Below are 19862 nucleotides of genomic sequence, written 5' to 3'. Positions count from 1 at the left end.
GTGGTTGTGTAGGTGAGGTTATATTCTGCTAATTTTGTATATTTTGTATATATATTTTGGTGCAGGTTTGTTGGGAGTTTTGGTTTTGGCCTTATCTTTTAGGGTCTTCTGACATCTGGGGCAAGAAAAGACTGAGGATATGACGTCGGTCATGCGCATTAGTACCCTGACGTACTGACGCCAGTCTAATGCGCCCTGACCGACGTCAGCCATATACTTTGGTATTCGGGCCGACTGGACAGCGGACTACCCAATAGTTAGGACTGCAGCAATGTGGATCCTCGAACATCTACATTTATGGTAGGTACAAAACTGTACTTTTCCATTTATGAATTTTTCTATTTATGAATTTTAATAGTCAGTTGATTTCTTAATAATGAATTTTAACTATGATTGATTAATTGAGGGTTTAATTGAGTAAACTGTTTAATGCTGGGTTGGGTTATCTGATATTTGTTCTGATGAAGTCCCTTGTATTGTGGGAAGAAAGTGCTTAACGTGGATTATATTGTTCTATGTGTCATTAAAGTTGGTTGGTTCTTCTATAGCTGTGGTGTGCTGTTGGCTTAATCTCCAGGCCTTACCTAATAATATTAAGGCTAAGCTCCTAGATGCTTCTTTGGACAGTCAAAATCTTTGATACAGCTGCTGCTGGCTTATTTAAGACTCTACAAGACAGAGGTAAAGTTATGCAGGATCTTAAACAATTTTTTCTCCCATCACCAAATTTCACAAAAATCTCATCAGCCTTCTAAAGGGAAAAGGGTTTCTAAGCGCATGTTCTCTGAGAAGCCCACCCAGACTTTTAAAGCTCAAAAGCCCCTTTTTCAAGAAAAAATCTGTCTCTGGCTGACCTATTTTCTCCCTCTCCCCTCTGCCAGGTTCCCATGTGTCTTCAGTCTTTCTCTGTCTCGCAACAGATTACTTCAAACTCTTGGGTTCTGTCCATTATCTGTCAGTTATTTTATGGTATGGAAGTCCCTTTCCCACTTCTCAGGTTTCTTCGACCTCCTCCAGACCAGTTTCTTCAGTTTTCTGTGATTCTGCAGAATCTGTTGGATCTGGGCACCATCTAGGCCATTCTGGTATCCCAAGGAGGAGCAGGATTTTACTCCAGCATGTTTCTGGTTCCCAGAAAAGATGTGTCATGGAGACTTGTCCTAGACCTGTCCTTTCTCAACATTTCTTTCCGGATGCTTTCCCTCCAGATTCTGCTTTCTCTCTTACTACTTCAGGCCTTTCTGGTCTGTCTAGATCCGAAGGATGCCTGTCGTCATATTTCCATTCACTCTGTCTTCAGGAAGTTTTTATGTTCGTATGTCTATACGTGTACAGTTGATGTATTAAGAACTCACTTGTATGTATTACTCTGTATCCATGTGTTACTTCTTTTGTGTCATATTTTGAAATGTTGTACAATTCTGTTTTAAATGTGGAACATTTCTCCCCAGGCCTCCACTGAAAAAGGATCTGTGTCCAGTCAGACTTTCCTAGTAAACAAATGTAAAATAATAAATGTTTCTCTGATCTGATGTCCTTTTCATTCTTTCTCAACAAATGGGTTACAGATCTGATCCTTGGATCTAACTCTGCCACATACTATATACTTTGGATCCAACTCTTGAGCTCCTGCTTCTGCCCATAATGCCCTAGTCCATCTTCAATATCTCAGCTCTCATTTGCCTGCATTGTGCTCAGATGTAGGGTCCTTCGCTCGAGTGTTTAGTATACAGTTTCTAATACTTTTTTTTCATAAGTAAGATTGTTTTATTTACACTAATCTTTAATCTTCTTTAACTTTCTCTCCCTCTTAGTTATTGCAAATATCAGGGACCTTTCCATGATCCATGCAGGAACAGTTCCTCCAGAGGCAGGTCTGCAGAATCAGGATTTCTGCAGTTCCATTGTGGTCAGATCCTTTCAGTGCTCTTAAAATGCTGCCCGATTGTCCATCTCTGGAGGCAGTCAGGAAACTATAGTCCTTGCATCCAGATGCCTGATCTTCTATAACAAAAGATTCCTGGGTGCTGAAAATAATATTCCTGAGGTACTTCATAACATTTTTCTAACCCCCAATCTACAAAAGAAAAACACTTCCCAATGTTCCACCTAGTCAGTGGAAGGCAGTAGTCAAAGAAATTAAAAAGTTGCTAGACAGTCACCCAAGAGATCCCACCAGACCAATTAGGATTGGAAGTTATGCTTCTTTCTATTGCCCATAAAGATAGGGGACCCGAGATCAATTTTGGATCTGAGCAAACTGAATCAGTACATGAAAAAGTCAAATTACCAAATGGTCACAGTCCAGTCTATTCTGCCATTTCTTCGCAGGGACAATTGAATGTGCTGTATTAATTTTCAGAATGCATATTATATTATCAAAATAGACAGGCACTCTCAAAGACACTTTCAACTGGGAGCCAATCACTACCAGTCCAGAGCCGTACCCTTTGGACTCACCACAGCCCCCAGGTTGTTCACCAGATATATGGCAATGGTAGCAGCTCACTTGAGACTCCAGTATTTAGAGTGTTTCCTTATCTTGACACCTGGCTTCTCACCAGCCCCTCCGTGCATCTCCTTCAACAATCCAGGGACTGTATGCTCCAGATCTGTCACTCACTGGGAATAACAATCAATTACGCTGAATCAAATCTGACACCTGTACATAGCCTGGAGTTTATTGGTGCATATCCGAATATGACAACGCAAATTGCATCCTTACCAACTCACTGCACAGACGGTCAGATCTCAGGTCATCAAATTCTTTTCCATTCATCTCCTCCAGCCAGATTCATTCTTCAAGCTGTGGGATCTGTGGCAGCAGCATTAGTACTTCTTCCCTTAGCACGATACTATATGCGTGTTCTTCAAAGGATTCTAGCTGTTAAGGTGTTCAGTGGTCTATTTTTCGACATCTCCTTTCCTTTCCAGTCAAGCTCACACCAATTTGCATCCTTTCATTTTCATTCTTCCTCAACTCCACCCCCCCCCCCATCCATCACCCTTCCTAAAATCTTCTGGAGAAATGTGTTGAATTTCTTATTGGAACTTATAGTGCCAGGTTTGAGCCCCATTCTTTGAACTGTCCCTTTCTTTAATTAATTTATGGGGATTTCATGGTAACAGACTTGATCTGAGTTATTGAGGATGGACTACAGCATTGTAGGTAGAGGAAGGAGCTTGAAAGTTGGATCCAAAATCTATAATGTGGCCGAGTCAGATCTAATGATTGAATCCGTAACTCATTCGTTGTGGAAAAATGAAAATGGACAACACAGAATGACTAGTTTTGGCGAGTGCATAACTTTTAATTTCTTCCTCTTATTTTCCATTCTCTGCTTTGCCTTTTGGTCTTTTTTTGACCCAAGGATATCCATCAAATATCTGGCCCATTATAGCCTTTTGCAAGCGAAAGAGAGTCCCGATATTCCCATATCTGGACAACCTGCTTCTTTAGGCTCCCTTCCCTCTCAACCCTAGCTTCTGCAGGAACTGCAGTACACCGTGCTGCTTCTCCGTCTCTGGGATTCACCATCAGTCTCAAGAAGTCAGTTCTGGCTCCTTTTCAAGACCACATTTTTCTGGGTTGCTGAATCTAAACCATAACCATCCCAATGTTGGCTTCTACTCTTCTACCAAGGTTCCGACTATGACAACCTACTTACAGTCTCTACTTCTCCTTTCTCTCATTCTTACAAACATATTTTTCAGAGCCTTTGGGGTCATGGCATTTACCATTGCCATGCTTCCGTTTGCCAAGCTTCATATGAAAGAACTTCAGTGGTACCTACAAACTGAGTGCCACACACTCGAGTTTCCAGTTCCCTTAGTACTTTGTCTCAGACTCTAGTTGCATTGGTGGATTCAGCAGATCAGACTCCTAACCCTACTCGAGCTGTTCACAGATGCTTCCAGTCTGGGATGGGGGGAGCCCTTTCCAACAATCTGAAGTTTCAGGGTCTGTGATCCCTCCGTTAGAGGTCAGACCACATCAGCATAAAAGAGATGAGATGAGGGCAGTCATTCTTGCTTTTCAGGCCTTCCATTCTCTCTGATCTCTAGGCCCTTTGCAGGTCTTTAAAGACAACACCATAGTCCTGTCCCTTCAGAACACAAAATTGTGGCAGACTTCCTGAGCAGGTCCAGGATGTAATCTCCTAAGTGGATACTGCAGAGAGAGAGAGGTCTCTCTGGATGGTAGTACCTTAGTGATGTATTCCTCCAATGGATATTTTGCCTCCCCTTTGAACAGGCAACTTCCTCGCTTCTGTTCCAGTTTCCCAAGTCCTCTTACTTGGAAGGTGAATGCCATGTCCTTTTCTTGTAAGGCATTGTTCCTATATGCTTACCTACCTCTGCTTTCCAGGAACCTACGCAAGATCAGAAGGGACTTCCACCCCAGAATCTTACTGGTGATTCCCTGTTGGTCCAGACAGCACTGGTTTCCTCTTCTCTTTCACCTGGCCAGGGGTAGTCATCACAAGTTACCTCACCGGATGGATGATCTTACACAAGCAAGAAGTCTCTCATTCACTTTCCCTTGTCCACTCTTCAGTTGACACTTCGGGTGATATGGGTTTGATCCCTTTTAGAAACACCTTTTCTGAGAATATTCTTGGGGATCTCCAGGAGGCCAGGAAACTCACTACCAGGAAATCTATTTGGGTAAATGGAAGAGATTTTCTGTTTGGAGTCTCAAGCATCACCAGGATCCCTTTTCAGGTTCTGTATTAGGTTGCCAAAATGGCATTCTGGCGAACACCTAATCATCGACCCTTAATCAGCAAAACTTGCTTCAGCAATTCACTGAATTCACTAAGGGCAATGAAATAGTTGCCCAAAGCACAAGAGACAACTACAGAACTTTGCCCTTTTCCCCACTGCAGTGTAATCTCGGAGTTGGTATATATATATATATATATATATATATATATATATATATATATATATATATAGATACATATATATATATAGATACATATATATATATATAGATACATATATATATAGATACATATATATATATAGATACATATATATATATATATATATATATATATATATATATATATAGTTAGGGGGGTGTGGGGACTGAAGCCTCCCTTGGGTGGGTTCAGTTTAACTGTACATTGGTCCATTGTGCTTCGGGCAACTATTTCACTGCCCTTAGTAAATTCAGCAGATTGCTGACTCAATTTTCACTGATTATGGGTCGATGATTAGGTATTCGCTGGAATGCCATTTCACCAACCTAATATAGACCCCACTTTTCACTGGGTGTCCCTTTGGTCCTTTCCTACTTGTGTAAACTGCTCCATGCTGACTTAGCGTATTCTTCTGTTAAAGCTCACTTGTCAATCTCTGCTTGTCTGCCCTTGAACCCACCATTGTCCTCTTGTTTTTGAGGTTAAACAATTCCTTAAAGGCATCCTTCATATCAAGCCTCCAAGAAAACCTTTTCTTCCCTCTTGGGACCTTAATGTTCTCCTTAGAAAATTGACTTGAGGTCCTTTTCAGCCTGCTTCTTCCTGTGTGCAACTTTGCATATGAAGATTGTTTTGTTAGCTGCTCTTACTTCAGCCATGAAAGTTTCTGAACTTCTGGCTCTGATAGCTTTCCTCCTTTTTATAGGGCCATGATGTCTCTGCATACTAATCCTCTTTTTACCAAAGGTGGTCAGAGAGTTGTCTCCTGATCAGTCTCTCCAGTTTCCTTCCTTTTTTTCCTTTACCACAGCCTGCTAGTGCAAAGATTATTCACACCTTGGATCTACATAGACAGCTTGGGTATTATTTGTATAAGATAAAGGCTGTCCACAAATCTTAGTATCTTTTTGTTTGTTTTCATGCCAGGGCATTGGGTTTGGTGGTCTCTAATCAAACCATCTCCTCCTGGATTTCTAAGGCCATTTATTTTTGTTCTTTTTATGACAAACTGCTTTCTGCTTCAGTTCGAACTCATTTTACAAGGACAGTAGCCCCTTCTGGAGCTTTCTTCAAAGGTTTGGGTACTAGATACATCCTTGAAGCTACTACTTGGTCCTCAGTCCACACTTGTAGTAAACATTAAAAGTTGGATGTCATTTCTAGAGCCAGGGCTGGATCTGCCAGGGCTATCCTTCATGGGTTTATGGAGGGCTCCTCTGTGCCTTCCCCCCTCCCATCCCTTACAGTAGCTTTGGTAATCTCCCACATATGATGAGTACTGCAACAGTAATAAGAAAGGACATAGTATGGTAAGGGCTCACCATAAAAGTAGATGTCCTCCTTTCACGGTCACGGTACTCAGACCATCCCTCCCTCCTGCTCTTTTTTTTTTTTGTCGGATGCACACTCTACTAGCTGAGGGGTCTTTTCTTTTTCATTTTCTTTTTCTTGTTCTGTTCCTCTTCCCTACTGAATGCACATGTCCTTGTTTATCCTAGGGTTGCTCTAGTTCTCCTAAAGCACTTCATTTCTGATTACTGAGTGTGCGTACGTCACCTTTATACCCTACAACTGCATGGAGAGCATATGTTTGATGTATGATACTTTTGAGGAGGTAGAGGCTTTGGTATACTGTCCAGTTGTTGAGGTATCCTTGGCATGCGATCCCACATGTTATAAATACTGCAGCAGCGAGAAGTACTTATGATAAGATCTTACTGTACTTTCTGACACCTTCTCAAAACTAGGTTTTCTTGGGTTGCAGGATCCAAACTCTTACCATGAAGGCTTTTCTTCCTCCTTCCAATGTCCTCTCTTTGACAGCTTTCTTTAAGTCCCTTCTTCCTCTGTAAAAGACCCCAGCAAGATAGTTTCTAAGAGTCCTGGGGTTCATGTTATCATGGGTATTGGGTAGGTATAATGGTCACAATGTGTACCTCACAGACACAAGGTACAGGGTTTGAGTGTCACCTCTGAAAAGGAAATTGGCTAGGCTTAAAATAGTCCATAAGGGCTGCTAGTCTAGTAACTACCTATGAACCTATGGTTCACTTTGCCAGACTTCATATGAGGAAATTCCATTGGTATCTGAAGACAGTTTGGCTTCAGTATTAGCAACACCTTGACTTCAGATTTCCTATCTTGCCTTGCATAAGGAAGGAATTTCTTTGGCTCAGTCAGATATCTCTAAATCCAGGCGTTCCCTTTCTGGGATCTCCCTCCACTCAGGAGCCATTTACGGATTAATCAGACCTAGCCTGGGAGGCTTGTTCTGACAGCATCAGGGTTCAGGGTGTCTGGTCTCCTCAGGAGATGATAGAGTATATCAATGTTAAAGAAATGAAAGCTCTGATCTTGGCTCTTCAAGCACTGCATTATCTCTGGTCTCCAAATCCACTCAGGGTCTTTAAGGACGACAGTATTGTAACATGGAACATCAACTAATGAAGGGGGGGCTTACCACCTTTGCAGACTAGCTATCATAGCATGTAACATTGCTATATGCCATTGGTTGATTCTTCAAGCAGTCTGTTCCCTCAGAAAACAATGTAGTGGCAGACTAAGCAGATCCGGGGCAAATCCTCATGAGTGGATGTTAAACAGAAAAGTTTTCCTGGACATTGTATGCTGGTGGAGTACTTTTCCAGTGAATGTATGTGCTTTCTCTCAAGACAGACAACTTCCTAAGTTCTGGTCAAGAGAACTGTGTCCTCTTGCTTAGAAATTGCCTTTTTCTTGGAGAGGGAAGCACCTCTATACAACCTGCCTTCCTCTTTTGCTAAAGGTCCTAACACAAGATCATGATGGACAGGCCCAAAATGTTGCTGACTTCCTTTTGACTCAGGCAGCATTGGTTTCCCCTTCTGTTTCACCTGGCCAGAGGCATTTACCACAAGTTACCTCACAGAAGGTATACTCACACAGGACAAGGGATTTCTCATTCACTTTAATTTCTCTCAACAACTGACACTTTGGGTGATAAGGTTTTGATTCCTTTTAGGCACCGCTTTTCTGAGGATGTCCTTTGGTTTTTGCATGAGGCAAGACAACAAACTGTAAGAAAATCATATGTTGCTAAGTGGAAAAGATTTTCTTCTTTGTGTAACATTCTTAAAGTTAACTCTGCCAACTTTTAAACCGGACCCTACTTTCATTTTGAAATTGTGTACCTGGCAAACTGCTCTGTTGGTGGCCTTAACTTCTGCCAAAAGTGTCTCTTAACTTCAGGATCTTATGGCCATTCCTCATTTTCTAGTTTTCTACAGAGATAGGATGTCTGTTAGAACTAGTTCTACTTTTATGCCCAAGATTATCAGTGATGTGTCTTTAAGACAGACCGTCCATTTTCCCTCCTCCTTTCCTTCTCCACAAAATACAATTGAGAGGATTCTTCATTCTTTGGATTTCCATAGGTACTACCCTACCTAGATAAGACTAAAAAATATTAGAATATCTGCATAACTTTTTTTCTCTTTTCAGGAGAAGAAATTGTGTTTGGCAGTCTCCAAGCATCATCTTGGATATGTAAATCCCATTTCCTTGTTATTCTTTTCATGGAAAACGGCTTCCTCCTTTTGTTTGAACTCATTCTGCTAGGGCAGTTGCCTCTTGTGTAGATTTTTTTTTAAGAATCTCAGTGCTAGATATCCATTCTGGAAGGTGCTACTCGGTCTTCTGTGCATACTTTTACTAAGCACTACAAGCTGGATATGTTCTCAGGGGCAGAGCAAGTTTTGCTAGGTCCATCCTCCATGTTTTTTGGATGATTTCCTAGATGTCCTTCTGTTCTCATGTTGCAGTATTCATCACAGTAGGGAAGTTGCTGCCTGCAGCACTGGACATCCGGCCAGTATGCCAAAGTCTTTAGAGCAGGGAGGTACATGTGACGTCTGTGGTCAGAGCCATAAGGTGATGTCTGCATGTACCCTCGTCAGAATTTTTCTGCCGCAGTGAATGTCCGACTCCTGTTCACCAGTTCTGGAAGCAGATCACTCGTTAGCTAGACGACCGCAACAGACAAGTACCCTGTTGGGTTTTCTTTTTGTTTTTTGCTAGTTCCTCAGATGTACATGTTCACTAGAAAGGGGGAAAGTGTGCTTGTGGGAGAGAAACTAACCAAGCTAAATGAAAAACCCCTATGTAACTCTGAATAGCAGACTGGATAACAGGACACAGCCTATTAGTGTCAAAGGCGTGCTGTCATGAAAAAGGGTAGTCACCAGCAATGTCCTCCAAGGATCAGTTCTGGAATCACTTCTCTTTGATATTTACTTCTCAGATGGCAAGGCCGATGTCAAGGGCCTGTGACTGACCAAGTTTGCAAAGGACTGTAAACACAGTGCTGTTATAAACTCCCCATCTGACAAGTGATGCTTGGATTACAGCCTTAAAGTGAATGCTAAGCATTGCAGCATTATGTCCTTTGATAGAAAGGGGCACCCATCCACCTACTACATAAATGATACAGCTGTAAAAATTCTCAGACATTAGAAACCTGAGCACTTATGTTGACAACGAACTATCCTTTGATCACACTGTAGTCACTTTTGCCAGGAAATCCTTTTATCTTTCCAGACCATTTATATAATACCCTTTTTCCTACCCCCCCCCCCTTAACAGTAAGTACATTTCTTGATGTTTCACCCAGTCACAGGAAAGCAGCAGCACTGGAAAGAAAAAAAGCTGCTAGAAAAAAGAGCCAACAAAGAGGTCTCCACAGACCAGAAAGAGTCTGGAATTTACTCAGAGTTCTTATTAGTGCCAAAGAAAACAGGAGACTGGAGACCAGTTTTGGATCTCAGCATTTTGAACAAGTCAATTCAGTACACCGAGTTCCGGATGATCACGGTTCAGTCCATTTTGCCTTTTCTGCATAAGGGCGACTGGATCTGCTTAATAGATCTTCAGGATTCATACTATCATATAAAAATGAACAGATAATCCAGAAGATATCTACACTTCTGGATGGGAGCCAGTCATTACCAATTCAGAGCTCTGCCCTTTGGTCTCACCACAGCCCCCAGGGTGTTCAAATGCATGGCATTAGTGGTGGCTCACTTGAGACTGCAAGGATTTCAGGTGTTTCCTTTCTTGGACGACTGGTTTATAACTGCTCCAGCCAGGCATCATCTGATCAAAGCACGAAATTATGTAGTCCAGTTATGCTGTCACCTGGGAATTTATATGAATCAAATCAAATCTTGTTTAGAACCAGCTCAAATATTGGAGTTCATTGGAGGTTTGTTCAACACAGTATCCCTGACAGCCTACCTTCCTTTACCAAGGGTACAAACCATACAATTCCAGGCCAAAAAGGTAATTCAAAAGTTTTCTTTCTCAGCTCAATTGATCCTTCAAGCTTTGGGGTCAATGTCCACTGTGATAGTTTTGGTTCCATTAGCAAGATACCACATGAGAATTATTCAGTGGACCCTAGCGACTCGGTGGTCTATTCTTCACCACCCTTTATCCATCCACATCAAGATAACTCAGGCTTGCAAAAATTACCTCCTTTGGTGGATTTACTCCGATCAGGTTATGCAGGGTCATCTCTACATTCTCACTCAGCCCAAGGCCGTAGTTACCATGGACACTTCCCAGATCAGGTGGGGGAGGCACTTCTTGGGAAAGACAGTCCAAGGCACGTGGTTCCCCATAGAGGCCAATGCATATGTCAATGTCCTAAAAATAAGAGCTGTCCTCCTAGCATTGCAGGCCTTCCAAGATTCACACCCCTCCAGGACAGTTGTGATTCAGACTGACAGTATGTCAGTGGTCTGGTACATTAACAAACAAGGAAGTACCAAAGCTTTATCTCCTGTGTCGAGAAACCTTGATTATGGCAATGGGCACTCTCATCCAGTTGATTTCTAATAGCAACGCACATTCCAGGGAAACCCAGCGTGATAGTAGACAGGTTAAGCAGGTCCATTCTAATGCCTCGCTATTGGTCACTCAGTATGAAAGTGGTGGAAAAGATATTCCATCGATGGGGCCAGCCTTACTGCAACCTCTTCGCATCTCCCCTCAACATGTGCAGCAGGTTCTTTGCCCTGATCCCCCCACTGGGGGAGTCGCCGAGAAACGCACTTCCCCATGACTGGCCCCCAGTCTCCTCTACACCTTTCTCCCAGTACCTTTAATCCCCAAATTCCTTCAGAAAGCATCTTGATTAAAGAGTACAGTCATCCTCACCGCTCCTTGTTGGCCTCATCAGATTTGGTTCCCCTTTCTTTGGCCTGCTTCATTTACCATGGATTCTGGAGCCAGTTCCAGAGCTCCTGTCTCACCCAATAGATGTAAAGCACCCGGATAGTTTAGGCCTAAGGTTGACTGTATAGTTTCTCCACTTCTGTTGATAGCTAAACAGCCCAGGCTGTCCTTCCCTGTCCACCACATTCTTTTGTCTTTCCACAAAGCTTCCACTAGAAAAATTTACAAAAGTAAATGGAAAAGATTTGTTGGTTTGAAACAGCAAAATGACACTGATCCCTTTTCCGTGCCCGTACCTAAAGTTCTCAGTTTTTTAGCTACAATTTTTAATGAAGGTGGTAGTTCTTCAACTGTTAAAGTACAACTGTCTGCCATTTGTAATTTTTACTTTGGATTAAGTATTTTGTCTTTAGCTTCTTCCAGACTTTGTAAGGCCTTTATAAGGGGAACCTCTCTTCTTAGACCCCCCCCTTTTTTTAAAGACCCCACTCCTCCATGGGATTTGAATTTGGTTTTACAATCTTTATAATCTTGCTTTGAACTGTCAGCCAAATGTGAACTAAAATGTTTAACCTTGAAGACTGTATTTTTAGTGGCCATTGTTTCTGATAGAAGAGTTTCAGAACTTCTAGTCCTGTCTTCTAAGCCTCCTTATTTGATTTTTTATAAGGATAGGGTATCCTTACAAATCAGCTCATCCTTTCTTCCTCAGGTGGTGTCAGAATCCATTATCAGTCAAACTGTCAGCCTTCCACTTTTCTTTCCAAATTTCACAAACACAAAGGAGAATATATGTTGCACCTGTTGGATGCTCACAGATAGTTAAGCTTTTATCTACGTAGGACAAAATTTTTCAGGAAATCTGATCAATTGTTTGTTTCCTTTTCAGGTTCAGAATTGGGCAAACCAGTTACTAAAGTGACTTTAGCCAAGTGGTTAACTATTTCCTTTGTTTACAAAAATTAGGTTAGTCTTTGCCAAAACCTTTAAAGGTTCATTCCTCCAGGTCTGTGGCTACTACTTCTATATTCTTATGCATGTATTCATGGAATGGTATTTGTGCAGCTGCAGCTTGGGCTAGTCCTCATACCTTTGTTGCTCATTACAAACTAGATCTGGTCTCTAGGGGAAGAGCAGCCTTTGGCTTAGCAGTGCTCAGGAATATCCTTCCTTAAATTCCTGCCAGGATTTGGGTAGCTGGGGACTCTGTCCCATTTGTTGAGGAATGAATGAAAATAAAATCAGATAAAAAGAAGTTTATGTAGTCACCATAATGTTTCATCTGTGTTGTCCATTTTCATTCTTTCTTAACTCCTCTCCCTCCAGCTCCTTACCAGTTTGACTTCTGGAAGGATTAGAAGATGCTAAAATAACCAGTGTTCCTTTATTTGAGCTCCAGATACTGTTATCACATCATCTTTTTTATTTATTAAATTTTGTGTAGGCTTAAAATGCCAACGAACAGGAGCTGAGGTATGGCAGGATATTAGTGGACTAGTGCATTATGGGTAAGGGGGAGCTCAAAAGTGTCAGTGTTCCATGTGCTGGAAAAAGTGCCTGAGTGGTATTCGAGCATCTGATCTGAACCCATTTGTTGAGGAAGAATGAAAATGGACAACACAGGTGGAATGTTATGGTGAGTACATAACTTTTTTTAAAGCACTTTTGACCTAAAAGAGGACAAAAGTTCCAAACTGAAGTTTACTCTAGTAAACTGTCTGTTTTGTAACCCAGGAGTGTCCAGTTTGGTGTTTCTTGCACTTCCACTTTGTTTTTAGATTTAATTTTTCACTGCTTGGATTCTTCCCAACAGTTGTCTACTCCAGAAGACATACTCACCACATTGTTTAATCTGTGAGAAAGACTTCTGCAGTGGGTGCTTATAACCCTTCTTCAGTACGCAGTCTGTCTGTCCTGTGGTTGCGAATGTCTTTTCGTGCAGGTTGAGCAAATATATATTATTGCATGATGTGTTCATTTTATTCCTGCCTTACAGACTGTACTCATTCAGTACATGGGTTACACATGCTGTTTTAGGATCCAGTGCTGTGTGCTCCTCTGAACAAGGAAATAAGAGGGAACAATTTTGCTGAATTGAGGATATCAGGATAGTAAGTAGCAACAGTTGTGCACTTCTGAATGTTTTCTTTCCTAGCTGCTCATCTGGTGAGTAGATATCTATAACTTTTCTATGCAGTGTAAATGTTGAAAACTTGCTTTTTGTTTGCCCAGGAAAGTTTTTTGTTTTTAGGGGAAAAAAGCTTCCAGTTTTTAATTACATTCTTTATTCAGACTTTTTATTTATTTTTATTCTTTTGTAGGTGCTTATGGACCTTCTGTGCAGAACAACTACCCTCTCCCAGCAGGACAGTTTGTGTATCCTTCTACATATCCTCCTTACCAAGCTGCTGCCCAGACAGTTATGAGAACATGAGACACAGGAGATTTTGCTTGCCATGAAACTGAATGTACTGGAAAAGATAAATGACAAACTTGTGTGGAAGGGACATTTTCTCCCTTCCTTTCCTAGGGATAGAATGGCATACATTACCGCTATGTTTTGATAATTTTGATTGTTTCCGGAATTGGAAAGCAGGTGAAGCTGAATAACCATTTTCTTTTAGCGGGCCAAGGGATTTAGGAAGAATTACAGTTTAACCTAGTTTAACCAGTGTAATGTTTAAGAAACTACAGAGTTGAAATACTGAGGATGCTGCTTTCTACACCTTCCCTCATATTATCGTACATTTTTCGGATTTGAGTTCAGCGGTCATAGCAGATGAACCAGCCACAGTGTATTCACTAATGAAGACCCCCACAGCACATGAACCAGAATCAAAAGTAAATTACAGCTTTCTGTGAGAAATGCAGATCGGATTATTTATTCTAGAAGGAGCTTTTTCCTATTCTCACTTTTAACAGTAACCATTCATTTTCTTGTTACAGCAGTGTGGACTGAAGAACTGAAGTATATTCTTTAGGATTCCATCACTGTGAGTCGCTTTGAGTAAGAATGTATTTATATGGTGTGTATGTAGATGATTCTTGCTACTCTTTGTTTAATTACAATGCAGTTATTTTACTGCCTGCTTCCCAAGTGCATTTTTGGTTTTCTCCATGTATTTCCAGCATATGTATGACCCTTCACTGTAATTGTTGCTGGTGTACTCTGTACATACTGACATGTTTGCACAAATTCTTTAATAGTGTATCATTAATAATGGAATATCTTTAATAGCTGAAAAAGGAACAGGGCTTGTGTGTTCATATCTGTGCTTTTAACTGTTGTGCTGCACCGCTTCCATCCATATGTAAATACATGGGGTCAATGCATTTTGGAGTTTTATCGTTTTTTTTGCAGAGATGTGGTGTAGTGTTTCTTGAGGTTAAATGGAGCAGCAGTTTGAGCAGTCTGGTATTTTTAATAAAAAGGCTTTCTGTGTCATTTCTGTCATTCTGCCTGTATGTAACAAGTATACAGAGAATAAGAAAGAAAATTTGCTTGAAAACTACAAAATGTGTGGTCAGATTAAAAAAACTTGAGAGAGCATGACTTTGTGACCCCTAAAGTGTTTACATGTATGTGTCATGAATCTTGACCCACAAAATTATGTCTGTAGAACTGGAGTCATCCAAAATAGTAAAAAGATGATTGAATGGTGCCCAGTAAATGAATGTTGCAGTTTACATTAAAAAAGCTTCTTATCTCATTATCTGTATCCGTCATTTCCAGCCTTTTTTAATTTTTTTTTTATTTTTTACTTTTGTGGTTCTTTGTGCTGAGATTTCATGTGACACCAGCAGCATTTTAATAAGAGCTCCAATCAGTGTAGTATTTGATAATGTTAGTTTAAAGAAACATGTAATGATTTCTTTTTAAGAAGCTTTAAGCTGTGTATATTTTGATATTTAAAAAAATTCTTATCTTTGTGTTACAATTAAAGTTTCTTAATAAACAGCACGTTTAGGTGAATTTGTTTAGTCATGTCAGGAGATGACTGAAGAATAATTTTTCTCCCATTTGTTATCATCATGCTAATGTAAGTATTAATTCATCTCTTTTCTTAAGTTTATTTTTATGGTTATCTTAGGTGTTTTTAGTGCCAGTACCTCCTTGTATAAAACTTTGCACCCCTCATCCAGTTGATCTGAGTGTTGGGTGCAGGTAGTCACAGCTTTGCAACATAATGACAGATGTTATGTTGTCCCATCTCACCTTCGTTCTTGCTGGTTGGGTTCAGAGCCGATCCTTTTACTGAAGCTCGAGAGTTTATACTGGCTCGAGGCTAACCCCTATCCTAACATGCCTAGTGGTAGCTACCTAGATCTCGTTTGCCGCTTGCAGCATTGAGATTGCGACTACTGGCTCAGGCCAAGGACTTAAAGTTTTTTCACTTATATTATCATTTCCAGGATTTTATTGTTGAATTAACCTTGTTAGAGTGTATTATCCCCTTATAGTCTAATGACCTTTTTTGTACTTGTTGGGTGTTTTTGGCCGTCGTTTTCTCCCTCAGGCCTTGCTTTTCCCTTTGAGCACCTTTAAATTAGAGGGTGGTTCTTCTTTTTCCCCACCGTTAGAGGCTCTGCTATTGGGAGAGTCGCTATTTAAATTAGAGGCTCTCCCCCTTTCTTCTTCTCTTCCCTTTAAAAAAAAAAAAGAGATACCCATTTTGGGCTAGCCATTACAGCCTTATTTATAGTTTTTAGTTGTGTGCTGTTGGATGTTACAACCTTGTTTCTCGCTGTGGTAAATATTTTTCTCTATTTATCCGTAATGTCCAAAGAGTCGAAACCCACTGGGTTCAAAACATGCGACCCATTTTGCCAAAAAATATTCCTTATGGATGGGCACATGAGTTGTGTATACTGTTTAGGGGCTGTTCACCTGCAGGACTCATGCCTTCAGTTCCAGAGTCCTGCAGGAGAGAAAGAACAAGTTAATTTTGCGTGGCCTTCTGAAGAACCCTCAAGATTCGTCGTCTCAGAGTCCTCAGCCAGCAAAATTGTCAGAAAAATGCACTAAGCCATCGGTTCTGAGTTTGGAACAGTCTAAATCCACTGTGAAACCTTCGGCTCTGTCGGCTCCCAGTGTTGGCTCTGACAAAGCTAAGTCTCCGGCAGCTCCATCAGTGTCCTTGGAGCCAGTCTGGACCCATAAAAGAACAAGGTCTCTTCCTTTGGAACTGGTATGCTCTGCTCCACAATCTCCTTTGTTGCAATCTGGAGCAGGCAGTCACCGGTCCTCTTCCCACTCCCCTCAGTCCTTCAGGCTTTTGGATCATGACGTGGAGAGAGTGGTCAATAGGCTCCTCAAGTCACAGGCACTTGCCAAATTACTATCGAGCCCAGCCCATAAGGAATTGGCTCCTTCTGCCCACCCAGCTTCTCCATTGGTTCCTCCTCCGACTCTCTTGAGCTCGGAGATGGAGTGCACGGAGGTTGTGTTGGTGGAACCATGGGCTCAGGTTACTTCTTTATTGGTTCCGACACCCGCTTCTATCTCCTCGATGTCTCAGTCCATCGAGAGATCTGGGCACCAAAGCTCTCTCGCCAGCTCCGAGGGGGGAAGTGACATCGGACCCTTGTCCGGCCCTGCTCTCCTTCTTGGAGCTTCAGCACAGGTGAGCTTGGTTCCCACGTCAGCCTCAGAGCCGTCGCTCTCAGTTCGCAGGAGATCTATGGGCTCTTCGGAGCCAGAGGCTCCTTCAACTCAAGACCGTGATGCCTTCGGGGTGATGAGGAGTGTGCTGTCTCCTGAGAGCTTCCACCCTTGGCTCCATTGGCTCCCTCTCCCTCCGTGCCTCTGCCTGCCTTTGACCCTCCTCCTGCATCCATAGGGAACCTATGCCCCAGGATGCCCCATTGGGCGAACCCACTTCTTCTGAAACCTCCCGCGAACACTCGGAGGTTCCTCGGAAGAAAAAATGTAAGAAGAAGCATCTGCACTCCCATGAGTCCATCACGTTGGACACAGACTTGGATGAATCGGAAGGGTCTCCACAGTCCCCTTCTGAGGATGTCTCTTTTTCACACATCTTGGAAATCCTTAGACAGAGGGGTGGCTGGAAGTCCCTAGCCCCTTCTGAGGATGAGTCTGTCTACCTGGACGAATTCAGTTCCCAACCTTCTACCTCTTGGGTGTCTCTGCCTTTTGATCCACTTTTGTCTGTAGTGAGTCGAAAGGCGTGAAGCGCTCCAGAGACCATGGAACCAGTTCCGAGGAGACCAAACAGATTTATTACTGCCACCAAGGACAAATCCTTTCTTTCCAAAGGGGTCCCTGTTGATGCCATGGTGGTGGCAGCAGCCACTGAGAAGAAACTTGCTGAAACTTCTTCATCTGTCGATCCGCCGAACAAGAAGTCTCGTACGATGGACAGGTATGGGAACCATATGTTCTCTTCAGCGACCTTTGCTCTCAGGTCACTGAATTACTTGTCACACTTCACACGACTTCAGAGGGATCTCCTCAAAGAAGTAGGAGATACCCTGCAAGATCCTACAGCTGAGGGAGTTGCAAACAGGGCACCTTCCCAGCTTGCAACCTTAACTTCAGTGGTTAGCTCCTCCATGAGGCTCATTTCTTATTTGGCAGATGGCGCGAGTAGGGCAGCAGGTACCAGAGTTGCTTTGCGGAGACACTCCTGGATGCACCTTTGTCAGTTTGCAGAACCTTTCAAGTCTTCATTTACCAGTGCCCTCTTTGATGGCTCGTCCTTGTTTGGGCCTCTGGTAAAAGAGACTCTCACCAGGTGTGAACAAAATGGCAAGACTCTCTCTGCCATAGGAGTCTGTTTTTCCACGCCATCTAGACCCTATCCTAAAGGTCAGAAGAGTGGAAAGATGTGGTTTCAAAAATCCCAGGGAGCTTCGCCTGACATACATGGAGATTTTTCCCCCAGGGGCAGAGGGGGAAAACAACAATGGAAGATGCCCTCGCAGCAGATGGGGGCCGCAACAGCAGGGCGACAGAGATACAGTCTCTGCTTGGCCCTTCCAGCACACCTGAAGGGAGGCCCGACTGTCTGCCTCTGGAGGCAGTCAGTGGCAGACTGTCTTTGTACCCAGCAGCCTGGCAAGCTATCACGAATGAAGCATAGGTACTGTCAGTAATATCCAGGGGTTACAAAATTCCCTTTTCCCAGTTACCCCCCTCAAGAGAAAAACATTCTATCCCAGATGTTTCACCCAGTCTTTGGGATCAAGCAATCCTAGAGGTACAAAATTGCCAGAAGAAAGAGCCTTCCAAGAAGTCCCCGCAGGCCAAATTGAATCCGGAACTTACTCAAGGTTCTTTTTAGTTCCAAAAAAGACGGGGGGACTGGAGACCCATTTGGATCTCAGCAAGCTAAACAAATTGGTAAAAAAGATAAAGTTCTGGATGGTAACACAGCAGTCCATTCTTCCCTTCCTGGGTCAGAACAATTGGATGTGCTCTGTAGATCTCCAGGATGCGTACTACCACATAAAAATGGACAGGCAATCCAGGAGATTCCTACGCTTCTGGATGGGAGCCAGTCATTATCAGGTCAGAGCCCTGCCTTTTGGTCTCATCACCGCGCCCAGGGTGTTCACCAAGTGTATGGCAGTGGTCACGGCTTGCCTGAGGCATCTAGGATTCCAGGTGTTCCCATATCTAGACGACTGTCTTCTCACTGCTACCACCGAGCATCAACTAATCAAAGCACGGGACTACACATTTCAAACTTGTTCCCAGTTAGGCATCACCATAAACTACGAAAAGTCTGCCTTGTTGCCTTTTCAGTCTCTTACCTTCATAGGGGCAGACTTAGATACAAAACGCATGATAGCGAAGCTGCCTTAAGACAGGGTGTCAACCATTCATCAGCAAGTTTCGTTTCTTATAAAGAAGACGAGAGTTCAGGCAAGAGAAGTATTACAAGTCTCGGGCTCAATGGCCGCAGCAATTACACTAGTTCCTATGACTCACTTCCACATGAGGATTCTGCGGTGGGGTCTTTTTGCTCAGTGGTCTTTCCAGGATTTACCAGTGTCACACATGATCTTGATCACGGAAACTTGCAAAAAGGACTTAATATGGTGGCTTCTCTCCCCCCAGGTGACTTTGGGCAGGCCCTTTCTAGACCCCCATCCAGTAGCCACAGTGACCACGGACAGCTCGCAGATCGGGTGGGGGGACATTATCTGGGACAGACTGTCCAAGGAATGTGGTAACCTCACGATTACCATTTGCACATCAATGTTCTAGAGATGAGAGCTGTGCTCCTGGTGTTGCAAGCACTTCAAGACTATCTACCTACCAAGACCATTGCAATTCAGACAGACAACATGTCAGTGGTATGGTACATCAACAAGCAGGGTGAACCAGGTCTCGCCCCTCGTGCCGAGAGGCCCTCAGACTGTGGCAATGGGCGATTTCCTCCCATTTTCTGACAGCAGTGCATATCCCTGTGACATGCAACGTAATAGCGAACAGGCTCAGCAGGGCTATCCTCATGCCTCATGAGTGGTCTCTGAAACAGGAAATTGTGGATCTTATTTTCCACAAATGGGGCCAGCCTTGCTGCAATCTCTTTGCCTCTCCCCTCAACAGCAAATGCAGCAGCTACTTCTCCCTTGTTCCTCCTCCAGATCAGACACCCAGGGACGCTCTAGCCCACGATTGGCCTCAGGGACTCCTTTATGCATTTCCCCCCTTCCCCTAATTCCAAGTAATTCAGAAAGCAAAATCGTTGG

General features: G+C 42.8%; 1 protein-coding gene across 2 annotated transcripts in view; it reads left to right on the top strand.

Annotated features, from left to right (window-relative positions):
* Nucleotides 1-14851, top strand: part of LOC122799547 (BUB3-interacting and GLEBS motif-containing protein ZNF207-like) — a 1273851-nt gene extending 1259000 nt beyond the window's left edge. For both annotated transcript variants that reach the window (XM_044068680.1, XM_044068689.1), the window contains one exon: nucleotides 13463-14851. In XM_044068680.1, coding sequence (XP_043924615.1) covers nucleotides 13463-13575 — 113 coding nt within the window. In that variant the 3' untranslated portion in view covers nucleotides 13576-14851. The remainder of the gene's footprint in view (nucleotides 1-13462) is intronic.
* Nucleotides 14852-19862: the final 5011 nt, after the last annotated feature.

The sequence above is a fragment of the Protopterus annectens genome, chromosome 1.part0 (genome assembly GCF_019279795.1).
Source record: "Protopterus annectens isolate FY-2018-M chromosome 1.part0, PAN1.0, whole genome shotgun sequence".
In the NCBI taxonomy this organism is placed as follows: Eukaryota; Metazoa; Chordata; order Ceratodontiformes; family Protopteridae; genus Protopterus; species Protopterus annectens.
This window is presented reverse-complemented; position numbering and strand designations above follow the sequence as displayed.